The 17,447-nt window shown below is 35.9% G+C and overlaps 3 protein-coding genes across 4 annotated transcripts; 2 read left to right on the top strand and 1 right to left on the bottom strand.

The window, feature by feature from the left end:
• Positions 1-4,505, top strand: LOC133689777 (26S proteasome regulatory subunit 7). Its single transcript, XM_062109815.1, has 10 exons — positions 1-261; positions 335-416; positions 925-1,016; positions 1,129-1,206; positions 2,360-2,421; positions 2,541-2,685; positions 2,802-3,020; positions 3,104-3,285; positions 3,486-3,661; positions 4,091-4,505. Exons 1-10 carry the CDS (start codon positions 166-168, stop codon positions 4,246-4,248), a joined length of 1,290 nt encoding a protein of 429 aa, XP_061965799.1. The 5' UTR covers positions 1-165; the 3' UTR covers positions 4,249-4,505.
• Positions 4,506-5,242: 737 nt separating this feature from the next.
• On the bottom strand, positions 5,243-7,547 carry LOC133688916 (glucan endo-1,3-beta-glucosidase 5). Its single transcript, XM_062108562.1, has 2 exons — positions 7,129-7,547; positions 5,243-6,564 (listed from the first exon to the last, which is right to left on the bottom strand). Exons 1-2 carry the CDS (start codon positions 7,476-7,478, stop codon positions 5,436-5,438), a joined length of 1,479 nt encoding a protein of 492 aa, XP_061964546.1. The 5' UTR covers positions 7,479-7,547; the 3' UTR covers positions 5,243-5,435.
• Positions 7,548-11,122: 3,575 nt separating this feature from the next.
• Positions 11,123-16,162, top strand: LOC133687780 (uncharacterized). 2 transcript variants are annotated; one of them, XM_062107097.1, is made up of 11 exons: positions 11,123-11,653; positions 11,750-11,864; positions 12,352-12,441; positions 12,546-12,662; positions 12,756-12,947; positions 13,128-13,615; positions 13,935-14,034; positions 14,325-14,384; positions 14,484-14,576; positions 14,922-15,041; positions 15,597-16,162. In XM_062107097.1, exons 1-11 carry the CDS (start codon positions 11,535-11,537, stop codon positions 15,897-15,899), a joined length of 1,797 nt encoding a protein of 598 aa, XP_061963081.1. In that variant the 5' UTR covers positions 11,123-11,534; the 3' UTR covers positions 15,900-16,162. The 2 variants fall into 2 exon arrangements, with proteins under 2 accessions (XP_061963081.1, XP_061963082.1); XM_062107098.1 differs by having other exon boundaries at positions 11,126-11,653; positions 12,361-12,441.
• The last annotated feature ends 1,285 nt before the right edge of the window (positions 16,163-17,447 follow it).

Here is a 17,447-nt window from a genome sequence, read left to right as displayed (position 1 = left end):
TGGAAAGGTCAGGTCCCTCTATTTATATCAAAACCAAAAACTAATCCGTTCTCCATCTATAAAGAATAATAATAATAAAAAACCCCTTGCTACTTCTTCTTTAGTCTTGGCTTGGCTTCAGTGCCTATTTAGGTTTAAGACTTGAATCGATCGGTTCTTTAATCAATGGCTCCGGCAGCAGTTGACGATGATGAGATATTGAAGGACGAGAAGAATCCTCCTCCTCTCGACGAAGACGACATTGCTCTCCTCAAAACTTATGTATGTTCTATTTACTTTTTTATTTTCTTAATAATTCAGCTCTGAATATGGGTTAATTAATTAATTAATGCAGGGCTTGGGTCCATACTCGAACAGTATTAAGAAAGAAGAGAAGGAAATTAAGGATTTAGCTAAGAAGATTAATGATCTTCGAGGTAATAATCTTCAATCTTCCTTCGCTTCTCTGATTTAAATACCTATTTTAAGCTGTCTTTTTAGTAATTTTTTTTGGATCTGAGTCTAGGCTTCCAGTGATTGAAAGTTTCAAAAAATCATATCTCTTGTAGGTGAATCAGTTTTTGATACCATAGGAGCTTTGGAATTACCCAAAATAATAATTAAGAGAGAGAGAGAGAGATGGGTGTTCTTTCAATAGATGTTTTAACCCAATGTTTTTGAAGTTTTCCCCAAAATAGGCAGTTTAGGTATGTGAACATGATCTTACATAGGGGCTAAGTGTTAGGAGGGTTGTTAATTGAAAATATGCTCTTGAGCAGGTGTTATTGCTTTTTTCCACGTGTTTTGTTTCTATCATCGAACTCTTTGTTGAGCAACTTCTTCTGTAATTACCTTGCGCTTTATCATTTCTAGGTGTTTCGGATTTCTTTGTTTGTAAGCCTGGGACATAAACTTGTTCTAAAAGGTTGCTTGTTTGATCCACAGGCATTAAAGAATCTGACACTGGTTTGGCTGCACCAAGCCAGTGGGACCTTGTGTCTGATAAGCAGATGATGCAAGAAGAACAACCACTGCAGGTTTGATTTCAGGATTTTTTTTTCTTTTGGTTCAATTAAAAGCAAAACATCACTGGTAATATACTTTTGAATATTGAGGAATGGGCTTAGACAGATTTGTTTTCTTTATCAGGTTGCAAGGTGCACAAAGATTATTAATCCTAATACCGAGGATGCAAAGTATGTTATAAATGTGAAGCAAATTGCCAAGGTGTGTTTCTTTATAATGTAGTCTTAAACCATTTTCTTCAGCCTCCTTATTTCTAACCTTCATGCTTGTTACATTAACATCGGCGCAAATGATGTGCCTCAACTGCTGACATTTTGTCTTGGCTACTTATTTTTAAAAATTGATGTATGAAATTGAGCATTGGTAATTGTGCTAGTGTGCTTGTTACTCTAACCAACACATGCTACTAATATGTTTTGTGGACCATTATAATTTTTGATGAATAAATAATTTTTCATTGATTAAATAAACTTATAGGGAAATAAATCCCTACTACAAACTTGTATAGAAGTACAAACTAACAGAAAAAGATCAGAAGATTCAGAACATCCATTGTCTATAAATATATTTGAATTTTGGATTCAGTAGAGCCTCTTCCAAAATCCTAGAGTTAGGCAACTGGACTTCACCATGTGATAAACCCAGTAAGAAAATCTTGCCAGGAGATACTCCACTATCACCATGCATTCTCAGATTTTGTTGCATGCAAATACCATAGGTAGAAGCTTCCAAGCTATTTTTCCAAGAATAGCCTGAAATGTTCTCCTTTGCAGGTTTCCTTTAGCCTGATCAAACTCTAATTGCTATCCTCCAACAGCCCTAGAATAACCACAAATCTGTAGAGCTATTTGCCATATCTCAGTGGAATAAGGTTGGGAAAATATAAATGATCTCTATCTTTGTCAGCAGATCCACAGAGCAAACAATCAGCATCAATGCCTCTTCCCATAAGAACTTGCGTAACCCTTCTGGAGAGTCTATTATATACTGCAAGCCATACAATTAAACTATCTCTAGGAACGTTTGGGGAACCCCAGACCAGCTTATGGCACTCAATTTGAGCATCTTTCCTCCTAAGATGGTCCCGACCACTTCTAGTAGAAAGATTTCCATCTGGGGTGAGCTCCCAAACTGCCCTGTTCTGATTTAGTGTATCAGGAATCATAGTGCCACATATAGCTCCCTGAATCTCCACCAGTTCATCTGATCTAGCACTAGGCCAAAACCATTTCCCATTTTTAATAACATCAGCCAACCTAGCATGAAGAGAGAGACCTGTTACTTTGATGTTTTTTTCACCATAACCTCTTTTTTTATGAACCATTCTAACATTGTACTGGCGTTGTAATTTTAGTTTGTGGTTGGACTTGGTGACAAAGTCTCCCCTACAGATATAGAAGAAGGCATGCGAGTGGGGTATGTTTCCCTCTTTGACCTCTTATAAGATTCTTTCTATTTTTATATTTGAGTGTGTGTGTGTGTGTTCAATTTTATGGGATATAGATATGGTTATAACAATCTTACTGCCATTGCAGTGTTGATCGCAACAAGTATCAGATTCAGATTCCGTTGCCTCCTAAGATTGATCCAAGTGTTACGATGATGACTGTGGAAGAAAAGCCTGATGTTACATATAACGATGTTGGCGGATGTAAGGAGCAGATAGAAAAGATGCGAGAAGTGCGTATACTATTTATGATATTTATCTTCGTTCATTCATACACATTATATTATTTGCATATACACAATTAATTTTTTTTTCTAAGATGTCTCAAATTATATTGCCTTCTTTTTAGGTTGTTGAGCTTCCCATGCTTCACCCAGAGAAATTTGTAAAGCTTGGAATTGATCCTCCTAAGGGTGTTTTGTGCTACGGTCCTCCTGGAACAGGCAAAACTCTCTTGGCTAGAGCAGTGGCCAACAGAACTGATGCATGTTTCATTCGTGTTATTGGGAGTGAACTTGTCCAAAAATATGTCGGCGAGGGGGCACGAATGGTTCGGGAGCTTTTTCAGGTCAAACATTGCCTATTGAATTTGTAATTATTTAATAGAACTTATCCGTTACTCATGTGTAACTAGCATTTGATTCGCTACAGATGGCACGGTCAAAAAAAGCTTGCATCGTCTTTTTTGATGAAGTTGACGCTATAGGTGGTGCACGTTTTGATGATGGTGTCGGTGGAGATAATGAGGTTCAGCGTACCATGCTTGAAATTGTCAATCAGCTTGATGGTTTTGATGCTCGAGGAAACATCAAAGTGTTGATGGCGACAAACAGGTAAATTGGTTGCCTAACTGATGTGTATATAAATTTGTTTGTTTCTACTGCCATCCCCAAGTAAGAAATATTTGTTTCAAGTTGACTCCTTTTCCACGTCCTGATTCATCTGTATTTTGTTGGCTTGCAATTTGCTAGCAAATGTACTAGTTCACAGTTTGTGTTTCACTGGTACCTTACTTTGTTCTATTTTTTTTCAGACCTGATACGCTGGACCCAGCTCTGTTACGTCCAGGAAGATTAGACCGTAAGGTTGAGTTTGGGCTGCCTGATTTGGAGAGCAGGACTCAGATTTTCAAGATCCACACACGAACTATGAACTGTGAAAGGGATATTCGTTTTGAGCTGCTTGCACGCCTTTGTCCAAATTCAACTGGTATGGATACTTCACTGAACTGATTTTACGCACTATGGCCCTCTAAATGAACCTCTCAACTATCCACTGAAAAGAAAAGGGGAAACAAATCAATGTCTTTCAGGCATGGTATTAAGATCTAAGTCATAAAGATGGAGCTGTCTTTTCTTTAATTAGGGAGTGAAACCCGTGCCCATTGCTTGTAGAAGCAACCAAAAATGGTCATATAGGTTGTGAATGTGTCGGGGAAAGTCGAGTTATGTTAAGGTTAGAAATACGGTTCACATGATTCAACTTGTACAATTGTGCGAGCTCCAAGAACCCGTTTTCTTATTTTGCGATTATTGGAGAGCATGATACAACCCCAGCAGTTTGTATTTGCCTGTCCACAACTTTTGATGTCTCACCATTCATTTTATTAGAATTTTTTTATTTTGGATTGTTCCGCAGGAGCTGACATTAGGAGTGTCTGCACCGAGGCTGGGATGTATGCCATTAGAGCACGCAGGAAGACAGTGACTGAGAAAGACTTCCTTGATGCAGTAAACAAGGTCATCAAGGGCTATCAGAAGTTTAGCGCAACGCCCAAGTACATGGTCTACAATTGAGGGGAATGCTGTGTTTAGGAACTTTCTAGTGTTTTCCATGTTGGAACGGTGCCTGATTTAATTTCAATTTATATTGGTCCTGCCATTTTCACCCTGTCTTTCCCTTTTCTTGAGTTTAGCTCCATTGGGGGAAAAAGAACCCCTGTCATTTGTCTGGTACCCTTTTAATTTCAAGAGCTGGGTGTTCCAAATTTGGTAAAATTGGGCTTTGTTGCTTCGATGTTTAATTGAAAATCAAAAGACTCTTTTATCTCTAACTTGAGTTGCGTGCGACCAGGTAGATGGGCTGCGATTATTTCTGCTTGCTAGCTTTTGTGGTGAAACAAACATAGCATAGGAAGGTGTTTGGTAAGAAATTAAATTGTATTTTATGCTGCGAGTTCAATTAAAAATAAATTAAATTTAAAACTTAGTTTTTGTGATTTAGTTTTTTCATGTTTTATAAAATCTGTTTGTTTTTGTGTTTTAAAAATATTTTTTTAAAAAAATTAAAATTTATTTATTTTTTTCTTTACTTCAAATTAATATTTTTTTAGTATTTTTAGATTATTTTGATAAGATAATATTAAAATAATTTTAAAATAATAAAAAATATTCTTTTAAACACTTTAAAAAACAAACATAATTACACTTCTAAATATAACTTCAAATATTTTATATATATTTTTTATTATATATAAACTTCAACTATAATTTTTAATTTAAATCCAACTAACTATATAATTAGCCATATTTTTTTAAAATTTATTTTATCAAACCATAATTATAAGAAGTGTATCAAAAATAAACACACTCATGGTCACTTAAGTAAAGCGTTTTTGAAATGGTTGAGAAATGAAATTTTAATAATATTTCAAGATTGATGGACAGTGGTTGTTTTAATCACCACAACTTTACAGGAAAGAAACGAGAAATTCGAATCGTTCAAGGATGGACACAGAATATTTTGTTTCGTGAAAAAACAAAACAATCTTGGGATATGTAAGCTGTCAGGTATGAAATAGCCAGCTCCCATTTTCTTTCACACGTAATGATTCGAACAGTAGAATTTACATTTTCTTGTAAAGAAGCTGGAGTAAAGTAAAATTAAGATTTCAAAAACTAAGCTATATGTGGCATCTACAAATGTCCATGAAGATGAATGAGGCCTGGAATATGCTTTGGTGCTGGCTTTGTCACCAACGAACTCAGTAAGCACCACAAATGATCAGTATCAGCGCCGATATGAAAGCCATCATTGCTGCCGGATTTTCCTTTCTTCCTGCAAATGAACGTCTAGGAGGTGTCTCGTGCTTTCCTAGATCCATCATGATCTCAAATCGACAAGGATTTTGAGATGGATCAACTTTTGTAAGGGTTGATAAATTAGAAAAAGAACACGCACCATTCCTTTGATCCACGGTCTGATAGTACATGTTAAAAGCATAAGATGCATTGCTTCTAGCATCTAGTGCACCGCAGGAAGATCCATATCCCAGACTTGTGCAGTCTGCATAACTGCAGGCATAGGCAATGCTGTTAGGCAAGTAGGGGTCAGAAATGCTGGCTTCAGGTGACATCACACACCACTGCCTCGCCAAATATCTTACACCTTTCGCTGGAACAAGAGGTTTACCATTACCCATATCCATTTGGTACTTGATGGCTCCATCATAATAGAAGATACCCCAGTGCCTTTCGAAATTTCCAGGTCGGACACTCTTCGCATCCTCGTCTGTGAGTGCGAATAGGTAGATATCTGGTGGAGTTTTACGTTTTGGGGTGCCTTGGCCTTGATTTATACGATCGACAAGGGCTTGATTGAACCGGCGAGCATAGTCCATATTCGCATTGCGGTCACCATCTGTTGGCCATCCAACCTCACCAACAATGACAGGCATTGATGAGAAACCGTTCTTTTCAAGAGCTGAAATGAGGGTGTCAAAGTTGGCCTCAAAGACATTGGTGTAAGATATGGAACCATCGACAACTGGGGCGGAGGTGCCGTTGAAGAAGGCATAGTCGACCGGGAAATGGGGGTCAGCATAAAGGCTGAGGAATGGGTAGATATTAATGGTAAGGGGAGCATTATTGTTACTGAGAAACTTGATGATAGAGATCATGAGGCCATGGATATCTGATCGGAAGTTGCCACCAGAAGGCAGGCCACTGTCTGTCTGGTACACATCTGCATTTAATGGTACCGTGACCTTTACTTGCTTCCCTAATCCAGCTTTTATCAAGGCTGCTTGAATATTTTGAAGTGCTGGAAATGTTGTGTTAAGGAAAGTGTCTTTGAAGGTCTGGAGGAAAGGTTCATTTCCCACAGCTACATACCTGAAATTACACGTGCAATAACCAAATACTTCACATTAATTTCTATTATGGTTTAGGGGGAAACCTCCATAAGTAACTGGTTTTGATCATAATATTTTCTATTTCCAGAAAGAGGATGATAAATTAAGGCAGAGATGATACATAAAGCTCTAAAAAAATGAGAAAGAGGTAAGGGAAAAGGATCTGGTTCTTTGCAGCACATTACATGTGGGCTTTATGATTCCTCGAAAGCAAATAGAATATGCAACCATACGTGAAGAAGTTGTCAATATAGTGCATTATTCATGCTGATCTGATGGTATCAGATTTTAGCATAACTACAGATTAAACAGTACATGAAGCAACCGTATACAACAGGCTTCAAAAAGCCAAACACACAGCATGGCAATATTTGAAAACAGATTTCCTTTCTAGCTACAAAAGCTTTTATGCTCAAAGTTTCATGCATATCTAAAAAGCATCGTGCTTATTTCAGTATAATATAGAAGCCTCTATGGAATAACGGGCTGACAAGATTTAATAATAAAAGCATCAATAAAAAGAAGAAGAAACTAAAGAATTTACCTAATATCAGTCCCATATCTGGATATATAGCTGGATACATTTTGTTGGACCCAGTTTATAGCAACCTGAACACTACTTGCTAGGGGTGCTAGAAACTCATTTGGTATCCCAACCATAACTTGGATTCCAGACTTCCCTAGTGCCTTGAGTGCAGCAGGATCAGCCTCAAACAGCTTCACCTTATTAAAACCATTTTCCTTCAAAAGCTTGACCGCTATGTTAGCCGGAAGAGGGTGAGTTGACTGAGTCCCCCAGTTACATGCCAGCCCTACCACTCCCTTGACTAGACCTTGATCACTACTAATTAGGCACAAGAAGAAGAAGCATAGCAAGTATTGACGACGACCCATGTTTTTCTTTGAGACTTGATAAGTTTTTTTGGTTCCTGTCTCTCAAGACTCTTGATATTGTACATGAAGAAGGGAGTTATTAAGATCCAAAAAGTGTAGAGAAATGCCATCCTCTTTTCCGAGGAAAGGGAAGGAATTACAAAAAAAATCAACAAGGAACTGGATACCAAGGAGAAACCCTTTTGAATCATCAAGCATTTTTAGTTTTGATAGGAGGTTTAGAAAATATGCTTGCATAACAAGAAAGGAATTGAGTGTCCATGTTGGATATCTTATCATAACACACACACACACACACACACACACATGAACAGGAAATAGGAATATTTTAGCTTTTCCATCTAGTCCATAAAAGTATGCTGGAAAGTTTCTTTCGTAACCTGCACTTTCTTGTTGGCCTTTGCCATAGCCGTTTGGCCCGTGTCGTGATACTTCTTGGTCGTGACATGGAAGACTGCCTGCGCAAAACTCAAGTCCAGAACCAAGTACCTCTGTCTAGCCATGGTATAATAAAGGCCACCCTCCTTTAATACCGCGCGTCCAAGCCATTACTATTTGATAGAATATGTCTTTTCAAGCTTTTTAACATGATAAATCATATTTACGTAGCAGGTTTTTTTGAAAGATAAAGAGGCTTTTCTCTTATTTATTTAAATTTAATGATTTTGAATCAATTAAATAATCCATTATATTATTAAGAACACAGTAGAGCTAAATTGGTGTGATTAAGGTTGTTACTTCAGGATTGCAATGACAATACAATTAAAAAAACCTTAAAAGGTATCGGTAAAATATTGTGTATTAAAACAGTAAAATTATGCTTTTGCTTTTTTTAAAAAACATAAATTTTTTAAGTTTTTTTTAATATAATATATTGTAATCCAAGACATAATTTAATATAATATGTTTTCAGTCTTTTATTATGGTTTTTTTTCATTATATTTAGATTCACTTAAAGGCTTTTTGGTAATTTTTTTTTAAATATAAATATTAGTAAAAAAAAAGTTGGGGTCATCCGAACCAAACATCGTCTTCCATGGTGACGTTTGAATCATCATGGTGGCCCCTCCATGATGCGATGACGTGTGTAACTGACGAGACTCTAGTTTGGTATTGATGATTTTTTTTTTTATTATTAATTTTCTCTTTTCTCCTTGATTTTCATGCATGCTCCTTTAAGATTTCAATGCAATCATTCAATTGTTTTCTTTTCAGATTTGATTTTTATTCTTTTAATTACTATTTATTTTATGTAAAATAATTTATTAAATTAGATTTTTTTTCAATTTCATCCTCCTTTAATTTCTTTCATATATCAGATTTGATCTTTATTCTTTTGATTGCTATAAATTGAATTGTTTTTGTGATTTCATTATCCTTTAGTTTTTTTCCTAATCAGATTTGGTTCTCGTTATTTTGATTGTTTTTTTTATATATATATTTTTTAAATTGGTATATTTTATTTCAGTTTCATTCTTTAACATTAAATGAATTAGGATTTGAACTTCTTGATTTATCCCTGGTATATAGAATTTAGTGGGTTACAAATTGGAAAAAATAACACAAGTTTAAGAGATTTGTATGAGTTTACTTAGTTTTTTTTTATTTCTAAACTCATGTTTTTTTTTAGTTTTATCATTTAGTACTATTTATAATTGGAGATTAAGTTTTTTTATTTTTTTATTTGTTCTCTATTAGTTTTTTCACTGATTTTAAAAATGACATGAATTATCTCAACTTTCAACATTAGGTTATTTGATAATTGAACTTTATAATTTTATTCAATTTTTTAATGGGATTACCTCAACATCACAACTAGATCATAGGTTTTTCATGCTGAACCAGGTGGGCTCGGGTTTTTTTTTGTCTTTTATGGATTATATTTTTTTCTTTAATTCCTTCATTACTTTGTTTTCTAGAAATTGAGCTTCTATTTTTTTTCATTTTGCTTTCTAAGAGGTTATTGTGTTTTCATTTAATAATTTTTTTTTTATTATTAGACTCCCTTCAACATTTGATTTTTTATTTTAATTTCATTTTTTAACATTTGATTGATTGAGAATTGATATTCATGTTTTTAATTTTTAATTTTCTTTCTATGAGGTTCACCCATTCTTATACCCATTATCGCAGGGTTAACAAGTTAACCTAATTTGACTCGAATTTTTTTTTCTCGTAGCTTAATTTTTTTTTCTAATTTCATCATTTGGTATTGAAACGTTTGATAATCAAGCTTAATCATTTTATTCAATTTGATTTTGATGTGATTACCTTGGTATCTTGGCCAAATTATATTTTTGATGTACTAGCTCGAATGAGTTGAAGTCAATTTTTTTTTATATTTTTTTTGATTTGTTATTTTTTTTTATTTTTTTTATGATTTTTTTTATTTTTTTCATATTAATAAATTAGCCGAGTTTATTAAACTCAATTGAATTATAAACTAGAATTTTATTTTTTCTTGCTTCTTAAAGAACATCTACATTGCCTTCACATTTTTTTTTGTGTTAAAAAAATAAATTACATCGTTCTATGGCATAGCTATGGCAATAAAAATGTTTGGTAATACGAGCCTTTAAAATGTTATGTTAAATAATAAAAAGTCTTCTTTCAAGAATTTTGACTTTTTGCTTCATATAATTTTGGATTTGTTTTCAAAATTTTATTTAACATCTTTTTTTTTCATTAGTTTTAGAGAAACAGTAACAAAAACCATATAATATTAGTTTTAGAACAAAAAAAATTAAGAGTTTTGCGAGGACTGAATAATTTAGCCTCTGATTGTTTTCTTTCTTATACAGGAAAAAAAGAAGAAAATATTAAAAAAAAAAAAAAAAGAGTGGGGTTTTGGTAGGACATAGAATTAAGGAGTCCCATGATCTAGTTAAAAAAAGGGGGATTTTGTAGGGCATATTTAGTGATTCTCACGAATTTTAGTGGTGGACACTTTTTTTGAATATATGTTTTATATATTTATTTAGTATTTCCTCGTTAAATTAAAAGGCATTACTGCATCGGTGCTTCTAAAAAGGGAAGAGATTAAGTCACGAGAAGGTGTCGGTGATATAACAATATCAGACCGAAAGGGACCAGCTTAAACAAACTAGGAATAGATCCAAACCACTTAGGGTGGTCAGTCTAGTCTCTCTCTCAGCCCCAAAATAATGTCAGTCTATACGTGACGATTGTCATGGGTCCCTGAGATCTTCGACCCTTTTGTTTCTTTCTTCTTTTCTCATGGCTCCTTCACTCATTCATTCTCGTGGTGGTGGTTCTACTGGTGGTGGTGGTGGTGTTTTTTTTTATACCGAAGCTTCAAACCTGGTTGGGTGCCTGGACAATGAACAGCGGTCGTTGGTTTATTTTCATTAAATCATGATTATCGCTGTTAACCTTTTCGCACATCGCATGTGCTCCTCCTAGTACTAGTAGCAGTATTAACTCAAATGGCTGGGTGGTTGTGGTGACAAGAATATCCTTTTCCATGTGGGTTCTTGTATTTAATATCAACTAATACACACGAAGAACAAAAAATAAAAATAAAGTTTGTTCTAAATCAAAATATTTAAAGATCAAGAACATCAATGTTGTATGAAGATCTGTTCATCTGATTATAACTATTTATATAGAAAAACTGGAATACCTTATAATACTCAATAAAAAAATTATTTTACTAAAAAATACTTAGAATTCCTCTGGAGTAAAGGGTGTAAGGGTAAAAGATGCATTGTTGATGTTGGGGGTTGCCCACCAATTCAATTCTCAAGTACTGCGACTTTATAATCACAGTTGAGAGAGAGAGAGAAAGAGAGCTTTTAACTTTTCATTACCATTACCTAGTTAGGGCAGCCATTGAAAGGGGAAAAAGAGCAGAATCCCGGCTTTCTCGCTGACTCAGTGTGTTAGCTTGGGTTCTATCTGCATTGTTCTCCATTTGCAAGCAGCAGTTATAGTATTAGTACTAGTACTCCTACTATGCATTTGCCGCTCTTAAGAAGTAAATCTAAATCTTAAGCTGTAAATGTATGGTAACTGAATTGAAGTGAAGTGGGGAAGATGCTTTGTCTTAAAACGGAAGTCCTTCACGATGACCTCGACAACAACCATCCTAGTAATGTCGATGCTGAAACTGGAAGTGCTGCCACTTCTGGTGGTTTTGTTCTTCCTATGAACCTGTTAAGATAACACCCACACCCCTCCTCCTCTCTCTCTCTCTCTCTCTTTTTCTCTTAAGTTTATTGTTCTCACTTCCATTTTCTGTTCCCTTACAGGGGAGGTTCGATTCATAAATATTTGTGGAGGATTGGAAAGGTGACTACTACCACTATCACCAGCACTCGATCTGTTTCTTCTGGAGATGGGTCTCCTACTTTTTCTGATCTTGAGGTACCTTCCTCCACCCCCAGTTACTTACTGCTGCTGCTCTATTTCTTGTTTGCAAATTTCTCAAATACAATAAAGCTGAACCCCAATAATTTATAATACCTAATGTCAATTATTTTTTTGTAAAGATTGCCTTTTCTTGCAACTTGTAATTCATTTATCCACTCCCATTGCTCTGGCAGCAGCTGTGATTTCTCAATGTTGTCATATGACATAGGATAAGATGCTAGACCCAAATGGGTGGGGGGGGGGGGCAAATAATTTGGCAATCATCAAATTTTATTTGATGCTTCATGCTTCAAGTAATCAACTTGTGGATTGGTGAAATGGAACTAGGGGAAAATGTGAACCTTATGCCATACACTCTAATGAAGTGTAAGACTTCATCACTTAGGTGCTATGTAAATGCTCCCCCCTACCTTTCTTTTTTTGCTGCTTAGGAATTTACTGTTTTTTTAAGAAAAAAAGAAAAGAAATTCGAAGTGCATAGTGTTTTCAGGATGCTCGAACCCGCAACAAAAGAAGTGGGAAAATGAAAGATGAGGATACGTCTTTTTACAAACACCAGCTTGAGCAAGAAGTAAGCTGATTCAATATCTCTTCTTCTGTTCTTTGATCTTCATTCAAGTAGACTTGCAGATATGTTAGATATGATTGATCGATGATGTTGTTTGACCATTTTAGGTAAAAAAGTTGCAACAACAATTGCAAGAGGAGATTGCCGTGCGCTTAGCTTTAGCAAGTGCTGTTGAACACTCAGATTCATCCTTATCTAATTCACCTTGTCAGCTTCCTGATAAGGTCAACATCCCCGACGACATTTTTTCCTGTTACATTTTTATCTGAAACCTCTTGTTTTTCTTCTCACTGCGAGGTTCTTGATGTGGAATGCAGGCTCAAGAGCTCTTGGATAGCATAGCTATTCTGGAAATCACTGTATCAAAGCTAGAACAAGAATCAGTTGCCCTCCAATATCAGCTTAGTCAAGAGAGAAATGAGCGTCGTCTTGCTGAGTACCATTTGAGGCATTTGCCGTATCCAGCATCATCAACATTTGATTGTTCTCAGTACAACTTTACAGAGATGGTATTCTCTTGCGAATTTGCAGTCAGCCTTAAGTTGCTTCCCCCCCCCCCCCCCCCAACATTTGAACACCAAAATCTGTACATTTTTTTACCTCATCAGTGGAGTGCATTTTCATATTTGTCCTTTTATAAGTAAAGAATAATGAAGAAATGAGGCAATAAAGTCTATGATTTGTTGCAGAGCATGAGAACCTGCAGCATGGAGAAAGCGGAAGGAAAGTCGGAGGATAATACCCTCCTGCCACATGTAATTAGAGAGCCAGATAAGGATCATTTTGTTGAGAAACTTTGTCACCATCCTAATTGGTTATCAGAAGAAATGGTCCTGTGCATGAGAGATATTTTCCTCTCCTTGGCAGATCCGTCCAAACTTTCTTCTCCTGAGTGTTTAGCGTCACCATCTTCACCTCAGGGCCACCTTTCTTATTCTTCTTTGGCATCTTTCTCAGACTCGCCCATAAAGAACTCCTTGATGAAGAGTCCCCCAGATGACATGGAACATGGTTTGGAGGTCTCTGCAAGATATTGCAAGTTAGATCCGTACAGAGTTCCTGGTAAAGTAGATTGGATGGAGAATATTGGAACCTACTGCAATGCAGTTGAGGTGTCTTGGTTGTCTGTTGGGCAGAAAGAGCTGGAGTATGCTTCTGGAGCTCTCAAAAGATTTAGGTTAACTTTGTAACTCTCTTTTAAGCTAATTAATTGAAATCCATTTTCAAGCTGCTTGCAAGTGTTGGCATTTTTACCCCGGTAAGATTGGAGCACTGCAATTTGTCTTTGGATTCTTTGGTGTGATTAATTATGCATTGCTAACTGATACTCAAAGACAGTCTGAATTCACTTAGTTGAGTGTGGTTGAATGACATTAGAACATGTTTTCAAGTAGAGCAATTGCTAAATGCATAAAGCCATCTACCTTTTTAAAAATCTATTTAAATTGTTTCAGCTAAGGCTCTAACTTGTTATTCCTATACGTTGTGCTTTACAGGTTACTTGTTGAACAGTTGGCTGAAGTTGACCCATCTTGCCTGAGTTGCAATGAGAAGTTGGCATTTTGGATCAACGTGTACAATGCATTGATTATGCATGTAATTCTTTTTTCCACACCTTACCCATTCACTTTCCAATTTATGCATTGTAATGATTCTATACATGTACATCCTTTCCCAGAATTTCTATATACCTGGTTTCATTTTTATATGTATTGTGCTGCCTCTAGTAAGACACTCTGCAGAAAGGGGCAGACCTTCCCTTGAAACTTAGCACTTTACATCTCGGTTTCTCACCATTTGCTCATACTAGCCAGACCTTTGATTACAATAGTCCTAATTTTACATCTCTCATTGTTTCTACTTGGTTTTCTTCTCATGTTTCTCAGGCATTTCTAGCATATGGAGTCCCAAAAAGTGAAATTAAATTATTTTCCTTGATGCAGAAGGTTTGATACTGTAGTTCTTTCACCACTAGCTCCTATCCTCTTACCTTCAGATTGTTCAGGTTGAAAACAACATAAACAAAATGATACTTTGCTATGCAGGCTGCTTACATAATCGGAGGGCATTCCATCAGTGCTGCTGACATTGAATACAACATTCTGAAGATGAAACCCCCAGCTCATCGCCCACAAATAGTACGTCACATGTGTAATTCCCCCTCAATCCCTTGTGAAATTCATCCTGTTCCCCACACAAGTTCTGGACAAGGCTTGCTATTAATTGATCCAATTTCCTTTTTTAGATGCTCTAGAATTGATTATTCAGTGGGACCTTGTTTCCAATAGATAACTAAATTTTGAATTTTAGCTTTATTTGTTGATAGTATTCTCTGCCTACTCACGTGCGCACTGGCCTGCTGTGTATTCAAGTCTCTTTCATTTAGAGGTTCTGTGAAATGGACTAAAACGTTTAGATGGGTTTTAATCCTTTTCCATTATGGATTTAACATACATATCTCACTTCCATTGCTTTCATTTCAGGCCTTGGTTCTTGCACTTCAGAAATTTAAGATAACTGAGGAGCAGAAGAAGTTTTCCATTGATCAACCTGAGCCTCTCCTAGCTTTCGCATTAAGTAGTGGGATGCATTCATCACCTGCAGTAAGTTCCATTGGCTTCTTGTTGGTTCTTAGGTTTGTTAGTTATTAAAGCAATTATCTTAGCATAAAAGCAGTTAGCCTGTCTAAGGAAGTCAGAACGAAGGCATAAGTTTTCTCAATCTTCTTCTGAAGAAATTTTAAGAATATTTATTCTCTGATGATTGCTATAAGTCTTATACCCCACAAGTTGAATGTAATGTTCAGGATGAAATATAGCCTGCTTTAGATAATTGATGTGGATGTACCTGTAAATTGCCAGTTGTTTACAGCAAGCAACAGTATGTTTGAGGAGCATCAACAATTTTTTAGAGAAACGGAATGCCACAGATTGCCATGTGGTCTGATTATAAAGGATTTCTTTGAGTATAACATGATTGCAAAATGAAGAGACTGATAATTACTACCTAGTTGTTTCGTGTGATGTACTGATGTGGCTGGATTATGGTGAATGTTAGTTTCTTTGGTATTAAAAAGTTGTCTAGGTATTTATCTATTATGAACCATCCATAACTTGTAAGGTATTTTTATTGGCCTCACGTTTTTCTTCTGTAATCAGGTGCGGATCTTCAGGCCTGAGAATGTGAATGAGTTGCTTCAGAATTCATTGAAGGATTATGTCCAAGCATCTGTTGGTATAAGCAATAAGAGTAAACTATTGGTGCCAAAGTTGCTGTATTGTTTTGCCAAAGGCAATGTAGAGGACTCGCTACTGCCTGACTGGATCTGCCAATTCCTAACCCCGGAGCAAGCTGTTGTGGTTAGAGATCGTTTATCAAACCACAAGTGGAGACTCCTCGGTGCCCGAAGCTTCTCTATCCTACCCTTCGATTCAAGGTTCCGCTTTCTCTTCCTGTTGTAGAACACTGGAAAGGTTTATTAGTTTTTCTCAGGTCAAACATTTGGTTCTTGCAAATGTACAGTAGAGTCCAAGTACATAACCTCTTACTCAATGTTCATGCAAGTCAAGGTTTTGCAATACCATGAGCCTGATTTGAGCGACCTTGTGAGTATAGAAGCTGTTACAAAAATGTGTATTTTGAAACTGTATTGTACAGTCACAATTTCTGTTACTAAATTCTTCCTCGTAGAATCTGAATTGGTGAGCTTATGAGGTTGCAAGGACACTGTATTTTGCTTCTGTCTTCGTCTCAGGTATAGGAAGAGTGGAAGACAAAATCATATCAACTTCTTCCTTTCACATGCATGAAATGAAATGATCAAATAATAGCGATTGCCTCAACTTACGCTCCATCATAAGTGATGAGACGCATCACTCACGATTGAGTTTCAGGTTAAATAAATACACAGATTAGTGGCGAGCATCAATTAAGAAAAGGCTATGAATTCTGAAACCATCAATGATAGAATAGTTGTCCCAGATTCAAGTTCGTTCCACTTTAGCTGTATCACAAATGATTTAGCATTATTAATTGTAATTCCAAGAATGTTTGCTACAAATTTAGCTTAATTGTAGACTAACAACTCGAAAACAGATTAAAATGAATTTTCCTACAGAAAGAGAAAGGAAGGTTGTTGGATCAAACCAGTGTACCATCTAAATTCTCTTTCATATGAAGTTTCTTAGAAAGAACATTACTGATCTGATTCTGTGGTGCAGTGTACACACAAAAGCCTTCTTCGCCTTAGTTTTTAGCGGTTCAGAAGGTTGGTATCTTATTCCAAATTCCAAATTTTGATTGTTAGACTGGTCCTCTTTTCTGTATGATTTTTTTTCTGCTTCTTTAGATGGTCCTTCACCTGCAAGAATGTCATCGAAGCTTCCAAGTTAATGAGGTTTGCCTATCCTATATTCTGCTTTTAAAAAAAGTTTTTGGACATGAGGATCAAACCATCCTTTTGATTGCTTCATCGTTGCTCTAGAGGTTTTATCCATCATAGATTCTAGAAAGTAAGAATCAAAAAGTGATAATTCAGCTTTGTTTAACAGTGGTAAGACTAGCTCTTCTTTCATTTTTTGGATATCTTTCTCGGAAAGTTGGACTTGAGGATTTGACATGAAATTTTGGGTTGACTTTATCAATGCTTCATCCTTCTTATCTTATCTTTTGAATTAGAATTAAGAGTGGGTTCTAGCTCCAACTTTTTATCTTCTTTGAAATAGAACCTGGCATCTACATAATATGATTCTTCAAAATAGAATGGTTCTTTTGCAGCCACGACACACTTGACTTCACTGTCACGGCTATACTTAAAGTATTGATGCCATGTTAATGGAACCACGTCATTCTCGTGTAACCAAGTTCGTCCCAGGAGTAAGTTATAGAAAGTTTTTGCCTTGATGAAGAGTTCATTTCTCCGATCTCAATCTGGATATGAATCTTTCTAATAATAAGTTCTTTTTGGTTAAAGCCTTGGATCACCATAATATTCCTAGATATTTCATCTA

This window comes from Populus nigra, chromosome 3, assembly GCF_951802175.1.
Source record: "Populus nigra chromosome 3, ddPopNigr1.1, whole genome shotgun sequence".
NCBI lineage: Eukaryota > Viridiplantae > Streptophyta > Magnoliopsida > Malpighiales > Salicaceae > Populus > Populus nigra.
Note: the sequence above shows the minus strand (reverse complement) of the source record. Positions and strands in the feature narration are given on the sequence as shown.